General features: G+C 36.6%; 1 protein-coding gene across 2 annotated transcripts in view; it reads right to left on the reverse strand.

Moving 5' to 3' along the window:
• USO1 (USO1 vesicle transport factor) overlaps positions 1-12427 on the reverse strand; it is an 89602-nt gene that overhangs the window by 27808 nt on the left and 49367 nt on the right. For both annotated transcript variants that reach the window (XM_001153547.5, XM_009447726.2), the window contains exons 8-9: positions 11546-11666; positions 3483-3661 (exon numbers count right to left, since the gene is read on the reverse strand). In XM_001153547.5, the coding sequence (XP_001153547.2) occupies positions 3483-3661; positions 11546-11666 (300 nt within the window). The remainder of the gene's footprint in view (positions 1-3482; positions 3662-11545; positions 11667-12427) is intronic.

Genomic DNA, 12427 nt, shown 5'->3' on the forward strand with positions numbered 1-12427 from the left:
AACAACAAAGTGCTATATAAACATTAACCATTATTTTATAGGAGATACACAGAAGTAATCAATGATTTAAGAGAGTAAACTAAAACACTTGTATTACTACAGCCGACACATATTGTGATCTATGGATTGACTCCACTAAGAAAGGGGATTTTTTGTGAGGGAGGAGTTAAATACTAAAGCAAAAAAAAGTTTGAAAAGTGGTACTTTTTATTGTTGGTGAATAAAAAGGTAACCAGAAATCACTAGAATTAGAGAAAAACTTCAACCAGTAGTTAACTCAGTGAGTAATGACAAAACAGATTTAGATGTTTCCATGTCTGGCTTAACAGACATCTCAAAGAGGGTTCATTAATAAATTGATGTCACTAAAGAGAAGGTCAGGATTACATTGGTTCCTGTCCTTGGACTTTTCTAGTGAGATTTCTGGTGTTTTTTCCTCCCTTAATTTATTTCCCTCCTATCCTTACTACTTCTTTTCCTTCTTTTTTTGAGTATTTAAAACAAATACTACGCAATATGTCAATTGTACCACAAATAATTCTGTATGCATCTCCACTTGATATTTTTTGAAATATAATCATACCATTATTACAACGGACAAAATCAACAGTAATTTTCTACTATCCTCTAATAGCAGTTGAGTGTCTTTACTGATGATGTAAATAAAGAAAAAGGGAATATTTATGAGGATAAAAAGAGATCTAATAGCAACATGTAAATATATGAAATATTCACAAGGAATGAACATGTGTCATTCCAGAAAGCAAAAGTAAATTTACAGAAGTCATATCAAGACAGTTTATGACTTAATATATAAAGTTTCTAATAATTAAAACTACCCTAGAATGAAAATGATTATCTTATAAGGTTATGAACTTTCTGGGAGCTATTGGCAGTATCTTCCCAATAAAATGCCATAGAAGAGACTCCTGCAGGGATAAAAAGTAGACTAGCCATAAAACTATAATTTTTTAAAAAAATAAAATATTTTATAACTAAAAAACTTTTCAAAAGATGTTTTCCCTAAATATAGTCTGCAACATTTGAATTAAAACTCAGCAAGCAGATCAATTCTGTTTTTAGTAGCTCAGAATGCAATCATGATAACTGTGATGATGAATAGTTCCAACACAGAATGTGTATGTCCCAACAGGAAAACAATGATGCATTTTTATTTAGTGTATAATAGAGAACTTAAAATCCAAGCAACTCTAAATAAAGTTATACATAAAGTATTCCAACAGGTTCTAACAGAATAGCAGAAGATAACTCCTGGCCTGTAAAGTCATGAGTGAATCTACTATTCAGTATTGCAGGTGGAGAATATATTAAAATGAATTAAACTCAGTTCCTCTGCTTTGGAGTTTACGGTCTTCACGACAAGTGTAAGAGATAAAAGCTTTACTAAGCTACAGAAAGTCAGTTTATTCACTTTTTAAAAGTAAAGAATTCTTAAAGAATCAACTTGTTATATAACGAGAATACTGTATTTTTCTGTTTACATGCTGTACTCTAATAATTTTTTGGTAATTTTTTTTTTTTTTTTCCTGAGATAGAGTCTCACTCTGTTCCCAGGCTGGAGTGCGTGGCGTGATTATGGTTCAATGCAGCCTCAACCTCCTGGGCTTAAGTGATCCTGCCCTTCAGCCTCCTGAGTAGTTGGGACAATAGGTGGACACCACCACACCGGGCTGATAAAGACCATGTTGCCCAGGTTGGTCTCAAACTCCTAAGCTCAAGTGATCCCCACCTGCCTTGGGCTCCCCAAGTGCTGGGATCATAGGTGTGAGTCACCACACCTGACCTACTTTACTTTTTAACAGTGACACTTCCTTCAGAATAATTCTTTACATAGTACCCTAAACCATAAAACATGTGTAGCTTCCTCAAACAATTTAAATTTTCACTGTTTGATACGAAATACATGCTTTTTTATATCATCAGATTCTCTCACCCTCTCTAATCACATTTTGGAAATTACTTTTCTAGAGGAATTTCCTTATTTAAGAAAGCAGTGTAGGCCGGGCATGTGGCTCACACCTATAACAGCAGCACTTTGGGAAGCTGAGGCAGGAGAATTGCTTGAGCTCAGGAATTCCTGACCAGCCTGGCAATACAGTGAGACCTCATGTCTACTAAAAATAAAAAATCCAGTCAGGTGTGGTGGCTTGCGCCTGTAGTCCCAGCTATTCAGGATGCTGAGGTGGGGGGATTTCTTGAGCCAGGGAGGTTGAGGCTGCAATAAGCTGTGAAGACACCACTGCACTCAGCCTAGGCAACTAAGTAAGAACGTGTCTCTTAAACAAAACAAAACAAAATAAAGCAGTTTTGAACAAAGGTATCAAGGTTACCACTTGGTGACACTGTTTCTAAAACATTAAAAAACTATTAACTTCTTAAATGTATAATACCAACATTTGAAAACAGAAATGATGAGTTGGGAGTACAAATAGACTCTGTAACTAAGTTCTCCTCGAAAATACTTTTGTAACAGTTTTTAGGCATATTCTAACTAGGGTAACTGCATAATTTATAATCCAAACCAGGACACTTTTGAAGTGAAAGAGGATGCTATTAGTAATTACAAAACGAGTAATGTACTGGCAAACTGGGACACAGATTACCCTAATTATCAGTCCTAGGCAGGCAACTCCCACGGCATGGGACAACATTTAGCCTCTAATTACTAGCGGAGCTAACCATCTAGTTAGGTCCACAACTTCCGAGAAACACAGGTATAATTCAGAGACATTCAAAGGCCCACAAGAATTATGAGTTCATAAGTAAGGAGACTAGTATAAACTTAAGAGTTTGGAGAAGGAGGATTCAATAAAGGAGTAAGTAAGTAGACTACTTCAAAGAACTTCAACATTTTCTCTGATGAGGAAATAATTTGGGATCCTACTGTCCTCACTTTTATTATTACCACTAAGCTTTCACCATAAAGGATCAATAAATCACAGGTGGTCTGTCAATTTAACATGTTTTGGACTTAAAACTCAGACTAATCATCTTTGGGGGCAGGACATGATCATTTATTTCCTAGCATCCAGTGCCTGGCTCTCAGTAAATGCTTACTGAATGAATTTATTTGAACTTAATAGTTTGAATATTAAAATTTATCCTATTAGAGCCCTAAGTGAAGAAAGCAGGTTTTTAAAAATTCAAATCAACAATCTAACCTATTATTCCTTAATGTAAAACCCATCAGGAAACTGTATGTCTGAATTTGCTTTAAAATCATACAGCAAAGAGAGGAATAAACGATGAAACAAAATTGCCAGATGTTAATAACTGTCAAAGCTAAGTAATGGGTAGGCAAGATCTCTAGCTAGAGGATAACTGCAAATTTCCATATTACAGTTTTTTTAAGCCAACCTGAAATCCATCAAATATTCTGGATTTATCAAATACAAGCAATTTTCTTCTCTTTGAAAAGATCACTGTCAAAATTCTCACATTTATGTCTAAGGATAGTATACCTGTAGCATTAGATGTAGATTGGTCACTTTCTGTGCAGACCAGCCAGAATTTTCATCTCCAACTTCAAACCAAGGTTTCATACGTTGAATATATGAGCCTTCTTTAAAAAAATTTTGATTGGAGTTGTTGTTTTTTAATAAGTTTTGGAGCAAAATCAAACAATCTTCAACTACTATACCTGGGGAAATAATGTAAAACACAAGCGTTAAGGCTCGTAAAACCTGACGCAAAACTCCCAAACATTTTTAAAAAGATAAATCTCCATGCTCAGCATCTCTTCAATATGGCCAGGCAGATAGACAGTCTGCTCTGACACCTGATGGCCACAGGCCATAACCTGCATGCTCTTTCTCAGGTACCCCAAAGATCTCTTGACTTCTATGTCAAGTAACCAATCGCCTTAGTAACTCATCGTTTATCTTCAAATCCCAGCTTAAACATCATTTCTTCAGGAATGATTACCAAGACTACAGGACTAGGTTAGCGTCACCAGCTACATGCTCTTACAGTAGCCTTCTCCTTTTATTATTAGGTAGTGTTTGTCTTCTCCACTAGATTATAATTCACAAACGCTTGTGAACAGTCTACTTACCTCTGTATCTTTAGCAGAGACAGAGACATGATATCATGTATATACACAGTACTTAACTATTAAACGTTTGTTGAATGAATCAACCATATCTTATTTGATCTCTAAGAAGCTCTTAACATTGTCGGTTTGTCTCTTCCTTGAAACTTCCCTTGATTTCTAAAACATTATGCTCTCTTGGTTTTCCTTACAGCTCTGCAGGTGCTCAATCTTTCATTGTTTCTGTCCTCCATGGTTTTATCCTTTTTCTTCTTTGTTTACAGCATATACTCTCCAGGGCAGTTTCATCCACACTACAGCTTTCACTATTATCACAGTGAAAACTCTCCAATTGATCTCTACTTTACCAAGTACTAATAGATTAACCAATAGCCTCCGTTTCTTCTGATAAACATATTGACTGATGCTGGATGCCGTACGTAACGACGAGTAAGCTCATCTGGTACATCAACACTTTTATTCCTAATAGTTGAGCTGTATGTTGACAAAAATAAATTATTTTTTTTAAAAAAAGACATCATTTTTTAGAGCAGTTTTAGGCTTATAGAAAAAGTAAGTACAAATAGAGTTTCTCTACACAGACATCTACTTATTGGTTCTAGACTTCTGCAATAAAGCAAGTATCACAATCAAGTCAGTCCCACAAATTTTTTGGTTTCTTAGTGTATACAAAAGTTACGTTTACACTATAATGTAATTTATTAAGTGTGCAATAGCATCATGTCCAAAGAATGTACATAACTTAATTTAAAAATATTTCATTGCTAAAAAATGCTAATGACCACCTGAGTCTTCAGTGAGTCATTTTACTCCCAGTAGAAATTCTTTCAAAACTGGAGTCAATTCTCTCAAACCCTGACACTGCTTTATCAACTAAGTTGATGTAATATTCTAAATCCTTTGTTGTCATTTCACCAATGTTCACAGCATCTTCACCACTTTCTTTGCTCATCCATAAGTAATAACCCCTCATCTGTTAAAGTTTGATCATGAGATTGCAAAAATTCAATCACATTTTCAGGCTCCACTTCTAATTCTCCTGTTATTTATACCACATCTTCAGTTGGTTCCTCCACTAAAGTCTTGAACCCCTCCAAGTCATCCATGAGGGTTGCTGGAATCAACTTCTTCCAAACTCCTGTAAATCTTGGTATTTTGACTTCCCATGAATTACAAATGTTCTTAATGGTATCTAGAATGGTAAATCGTTTCCAGAAGGTTTTCAATTTACTTTGCCCAGATGTGTCACAGAAATCACTATCTATGTAGCTATAGCCTTATGAAATGTATTTCTTAAATATTAAGACTTGAAAGTCAAAATTGCTGGGTGCAGTGGCTCACGCCTGAATCCCAGCACTTTGGGAGGCTGAGGTGGATGGATCACTTGAGGTCAGGAGTTCAAGGCCAGCCTGGCCAACATGGTGAAACCCTGTCTCTAATAAATTACAAAAATTAGCTGGGCATGGTGTTGCATGCCTGTAATCCCAGCTACTCACGAGGCTGAGGTACGAGAATTGCTTGAAGCTGGGAGGCAGAGGCTGCAATGAGCCGAGATTGTACCACTGCATTCCAGCCTGGGGGACAGAGTGAGACTCCATCTCAAAAAAAAAAAAAAAAAAAAAAAATCAAAATTTATCCTTGATCCATGGGCTGCAAAATGCATGTTGTGTTAACAGTATGAAAACAATATTATTGGCTGGGCACAGTGGCTCACGTCTGTAATCCCAGCACTTTGGGAGGCCACGTGGGCGAATCACGAGGTCAGGAGTTCGAGATCAGCCTGGCCAACATAGTGAAACCCCATCTCTACTAAAAAAAAAAAATACAAAAAATTAGCCAGGCACAGTAGTGGGTGCCTGTAATGTTAGCTACTCAGGAGGCTGAGGCAGGAGAATTGCTTGAACCTAGGAGGCAGAGGTGGCAGTGAGCCGAGATCACACCACTGCACACCAGCCCAAGTGACAGTGCGAGACTCCATCTCAAAAAAAAAAGAAAACAGTATTATTCTCTTTTTACATCTCCATCAGAGCTCTTGCGTGATCAGGTGCATTGTCAATGAGAAGTAATATTTTGAAAATCGTTTTTTCTAATGCACTGGGCCTAGAAAACCATGCTCTTACACAGAAGTGTAAGAGATGTGTGTTCAGTAAATGTGTGCTCAGTAAATCATGCTATTACATAGATGTGCTGTCTTCCAGGCTTTGTTGTCCATTTATAGAGGGCAGACAGAGTAGATTTAGTATATTTCTTAAGGGTCCTAGGATTTTCAGAATGGTAAGTGAGCACTGGCGTCAACTTAAAGTCAACGGTGCATTAGCCCTTAACAAGAGAGTCAGCTTGTCCTTTGAGGCTCTGAAGCCAGGAGGTGACTTCTTTCTAGATACAAAAGTTCTAGATGGCATCTTCTTCCAATAGAAGGCTGTTTTGTCTATGCTGAACATTTAGCATAATTCATCAATTATCTTAACTAAATCTTCTGGATAAACTTGCTGCAGTTTCTACATCAGCACTTGCTGCTTCACCTTGTACTTTTGTTAGGGAGACAGCTTCTTTCCTTAGATCTCACGCAGCAACATCTGCTAGTTTCATGCACAATATCCATTCTTCCAACTTTCCTTGTGCAGCTTGTTCACCTCTCTCAGTCTTCACAGAATTGAAGAGTCAGGGCGTCACTCTGGATTACGCTTGGCTTAATGAAGTGTTGTGGCTGGTTTCATTTTCAATCTGGACAACTAAAACTTTCTCTATATCAGCAATAAGGCTGTTTTGCTTTCTAATTATTCATGTGTTCACTGCTGTAGAACTTTTAATTTTCTTAAGAACGTTTCCTTTGCATTCACAACTTGGCTATTGGGCCTAGCTTTTGGCCTCAGCTTTTAACATGCCTTCCTCTGTATCTTCAGCAGAGAAAGCTTAATCATTTCTAGCTTTTGATTAAAAGTGAGAGATATACAACTCTTCTTTCACTTGAACACTTAGAGGGCACTGTAGGGTTATTAATTTGCCTGATTTCAATATTGTTATGTCTCAGGGAATAGGGAGGCCCGAGGGAGGGAGGGGAAGAGGGGAAGACAGAGTGGGAGAGAGAGAGGATGGGCCAGTCTGTGGAGCTGTCAGAATGCATAAAACATTTTTGCTTAAGTTTGCCCTCTTATATGGGCACTGTTTGTGGTACCCCAAAACAATTACAATAGTAACATCAAAAATCACTGATCACATCACCATAACAGATATAATAATGAAACGTTTGAAATATTAATTGTGACAGAGACATGAAGTGAGGGCGTGCTGTTGGATAAATGGAGTCAACAGACTTATTCAATGCAGGGTTGACACAAGCCTTCAGCTGGTAAAAAACATATTCCCTGGGAAATACAATGAAATAATGTATGCCTGTACTTTCCAGTTCCCCCATCATTAATATATTGCATTAATGTGGTACATTTCTTGCAATACAATTCATAAATGAATACTAATACACTATTATTAATTAAAGTCCACAGTTTACATTAAGGTTCACTCTGTGCTATAAAGTTCTATGGGTTTTAACAGAGGTATAATCTCTTGTCTCCACCATTACAGTATCATACAGAATAGTTTCATGGCCCTAAAAAATACCCTGAGCTTCACCTATTCATCTCTTCCTTCCTCTATCCCCAAATCCCTGGCAACCACTGATCTAAATATTTATGGTCCACATAGTCTTGCCTTTTCCAGAATGTCATATACAGCCGACCCTTGAACAACAGTTGGGTTTGAACTGCATGGGTCCACTTATATATATGTTTTCTTCCTCTCTGCCATCCCTGAAACAGCAAGACCAATCCTTCCTTTTGCTCCTCAGCCTACTCAACATGAAGATGACAAGGATGAAGACCTTTATGATAATCCACTTTACTTAATGAACAGTAAATATATTTTCTCTTCCCTCTGATTTTAATGTTTTCTTTTTTCTACCTTATTTTACTGTAAAAATCGAGTATATAATACATACAACATACAAAATGTATTAATCCACTGCTTATGTTATTGGTAAGGCTTCTGGTAAACATAGTCTATTAGCGGTTAAGTTTTGGGGGAGCCAAAAGTTAAAAAGTAGATTTTCAACTGTCTGGGGCATTGGTGTCCCTAAATCCTAAGTTATTCAAAGGTCAACTATAGCTGGAATAATATATTATGTAGCTTTTTCAGACTGGTTTATTTCACTTAGCAATATGCCTTTATGGTTCCTTTATGTCCTTTCATGGTTTGATAACTCTTTTCTTTTCATTGCTAAATATCCCATTGTATAGATGTAGTACAGTTTATCTATCCATTCAACTACTAAAGGACATCTTGGTTGCTTCCAAGTCTTGGCAATTATGAACAAAGGTGTTTTAATATTCATGTGCAGGTGTTTGTGTGAATATGTCTTAAACTAATTTGGGTAAATACCAAAGAGCGTGATTGTTGAGTCATAAGACTATGTTTAGCTTTGTGAGAAACCACCAAACTGTTTTCTAAAGTAGTTGTACCATTTTGCATTCCCATCAGCAACAAATGTGTTTTTGTTGTTCCACATCTTCGCCATCATTTGGTGGTGTCAATGTTTTCTTTAGTTTTCCTCATTCTAAAAGGTATGTAGTGATATCTCATTGTTTTAATTTGCAGTTCCCTAGTGATATATAATGTTGAGCATCTTTTCATATGGTCATTTGCCATCTGTATATCTTTTTGGTGAGATGTCTGTTCAGATCATTTGTCTATCTTTAAATTGGCTTATTGTTTTCTTATTTTTCAGTTTTAAGAGTTCTAAATATATTTTAGATACAAGTCCCTTTTCAAACACGTGTTTTGCAAATATTTTCTTCTCATCTGTGAAGTATCTTTTCATTCTCTCAACAGAATCTTTTGCAGGGCACAAGTTCTCAACTTTAATGAAGTCTCATTTATCAATTTTTTTCTATGGATCACACTTTTGGTATTGTATCTAAGAATCAATTGCTTCATTCACAAACCTACCATGCTATTTGCACTGGTTATTAATTAAATACTATATAAAACTACCAAAATATGTGTGAAAACAGTTATTTTGCTGAAAATTAAACTTAAGTCTTTGGCAAAACTCAATGAAAGGACGTCACTAAAAATACAGCTGTTAAATATGGATAATACAATTCTAAAAGATAGAAAAGTAATTTTAAAAACCCAGATATATCCTGCAATCTATTTTAAAGAAAACAAAATGCAAATCCTACATGATATATTATAGGCGTGATGTATGCAAGGAAGATGATGAAAAACTTTAATCAGCATACCCATATTCAAGGTAGTAGTTCTGGCCCTATTCCAAAGATTAGTACATAAATATACACCTTTATTTTATTACATTTAACTTTAAAATGCTTAAGGTGCACATTTTAAATGCTTTTCAAGAATTCCTGATTTAACCAGACCTAATCTCTCCAGATTAGAGGCTTCCTCACCTCCTACTGAGGAACCATGTGGATCCTCATCTTATGAGGAGGAACCACTCTATCTGCCTCTTAGGTAGGACCATAAATATCTATTAAATATGGTCTGCCATTAGGACCATCTGAAGGCTTTGAAGGAAAAAGCATGTCAAAAGCCCTCACTACAACTGGCAGGCCTTCTTTCCAGCATGCACCTTAGTGAACCCTAGAGCCTTAATGGCCACTATCACTTACAAAGAGCCACTGAAACTTGTTTTAGCAACTAGGAAAACTTAGCAAATTCTATCTTTCCTTAAAACCCTATTTTCTTCAATTGCCTCCAAAAATGCACACCTCTCTGGTCATCTCTGCTTTCCCAGTTTTTCATTTTACAATAGTTTGCATTTCCCCTCTCCCATTTAATCTTTTCAAACCCTTTCATGATGCCATTGCCAACTCTCAGATATTGGTTAATAAAACACCCTGTAACCCAATTATATCTTGAAATGCTCCATTACTTTAAAGAATCTGCTTTATCTTGTACTGTTCTCAAGTGAAAGTAATTCATGTTCTCAATCCCATGTACCTTAGAGTCAGCATGTTGAAGCTGTGACCCTCCCAGCCCAGTGTACTTTTGAGAGACCATAGTTCCTCTACTCTCATAAAATCTCCTGTTCCCTTGAGGCTTGGCTATATGGCTGTACCATCTCTTACGACTTCTTGTTGCAGATATATAACAAATTCATAGTCACTATCCTTTGTCCACGGAAAACATCATTGGCATCTTGCTCAAAGTCTTCTTTCTCTAAGCTCTGCTGTCTACTTAATTTTAATTTCAACAGCAACCCGTCTAATACCTAGACCACTCAGTTTTTTTGCCTCATCTTTGGCGATAATCCTCTCTTACTAAAACCTATTTTTGTGGCTCAAGTATTTTCAACACATTTGTTCTATGGCTTCCTTGAGTCTCTTGGCCCACCAACCAAATGCCTTTTTTAGAAACCCCCTTGTTTTTATTTCCTTCCCTATCTAGCTTAGATTATAGACATTTTCGTTTCTTCCACTCTACAGAAGTGGAATAGGAATATACTATGTTCTCTTGTCTTACTGTCTTTTCATAGCACCTTCCCAGAAAAGGCCCAACCCTGTGAAAAACTATGAGTTTTTTTTCTATATTTGCACCTAGGCAGCTGAGTGCTGCTAGGGGAGAAAATAAATTACACACTCAAGTAGTTGGTGCTATTGTAAAATCATGGTGAATACCCTTAATGGGGCCCTTATCCCCCTTTTTATTTTTTTGAGGCAGAGTCTCATTCTGTTACCCAGGCTGGAGTACAGCGGTGTGATCTCAGCTCATTGCAATCTCCACCTCCCGGGTTCAAGTGATTCTCGTTTCTCAGCCTCCCAAGTAGCTGGGATTACAGGTGTTTACCACCACGCCCAGCTAATTTTTGTATTTTTAGTAGAGATGAGGTTTTGCCATGTTGGCCCGACTGGTCTCGAACTCCTGGCCTAAAGTGATCCACCCACCTCAGCCTCCCAAAGTGCTGGCATTACAGGTATGAGCCATCAAGCCCAGCTGGGGTTCGTATCACTTTGAAAATCTTCCTAATTACAATAATTAACTAGCTCTCCTATTCTCCAAAAGACTATTTCTAACCTTTCCCATTAATTCTCAATTGTGTCCTCCCTATTCACTCAGTATATAATTCTGCCTTCAACTCAACTCCCTATCACCAAATCTGCAAAAGGACATGCATAATAATCTATAGCTTCAGAAAAATAAAAGAAACCTAGCAATACAGTATTTGAAGAGATATAGGTGAGATTTTCTAAACAAGGAAAGACACCAACCTAGATTGTAAAAGCCTAACAAATATGAAACAGGATAAAGAGAAACCGATAGTCAACATGCCATAGTGAAAGAAAAACAAAGAGTATAAATAAGAGTCCCCATTTCTCCCTCCAACTGTATTCCCTATACCCTAACAAGTCAGTGAGTACAAAAGGAATGTCTTCAAATAATTTCTTCATACTATACCTCCATCACTGTTCCCCTCCTCTGAAATAATGTCCAGTAGTCTCTCGAAAGCATTTTCAAAAGCAACAATTTTCTGGATTGCACCATTGCTTCTTGTTAGTGCCTGCAGTAGTAAGACGCCCTATAGAGAAGAAAGATAATGTTTAGTGGAGTACAAAATTTATGAGACATTTTTAAATTACTTCAAAAATCACAGAATTTTAGAACTGGCAGGGATTTTGCAAGCCCAACTCCTTTACTTTATACATAAGGAAAACAAGAACAGAGTAGTTAAGCAATTTGTCTCCCTAAGGTTATAAACCTCAAAGAGACAGACACTAGACTAGAATCCTCTTCTAACAATTCCTAGTTCAGTTATCTTTCAACTTTATGATATAAACATACTAGAATTCCTTTATATTCATTAACCACTACATAGCTTTCGTTGCAGCTAAAGAGTTGAGCATGAAAGTATCTGTCTCAGGAATGCCACTGTACCAGCTTCACAAGAGTAATAATGAAAAACTTGCAATTCAATAATACAAATCAATGAACACCACCACAGTCTAGTAGAGAAAGTTCAGAAATTCTTGTAAACATCTGGCCTTCAAATCCCCAAAACTTGATTCTAAGTCAAAATAAAAAAGGAAGATGAAAATTGATGCTTCGTGAATGGCATGTCCAACACAAGACAATTCACAGCAGCCATTGCCTCTGACTTCCAGTTTTTCTCAGCTCCTGGTAAGCTGGATACAGTTTATATATTTTATAATATCTTTATCATTCAATAAAAACTCACTGTTACCCATTTTTGCTTATTTTGGTATTATGCAATTTATGAGCCCCTAAGTATTAAATAATAGCATGATGGTAAAAGAGACAACAAATATTTTACGAAAAAAA

Source organism: Pan troglodytes, chromosome 3 (genome assembly GCF_028858775.2).
Source record: "Pan troglodytes isolate AG18354 chromosome 3, NHGRI_mPanTro3-v2.0_pri, whole genome shotgun sequence".
NCBI lineage: Eukaryota > Metazoa > Chordata > Mammalia > Primates > Hominidae > Pan > Pan troglodytes.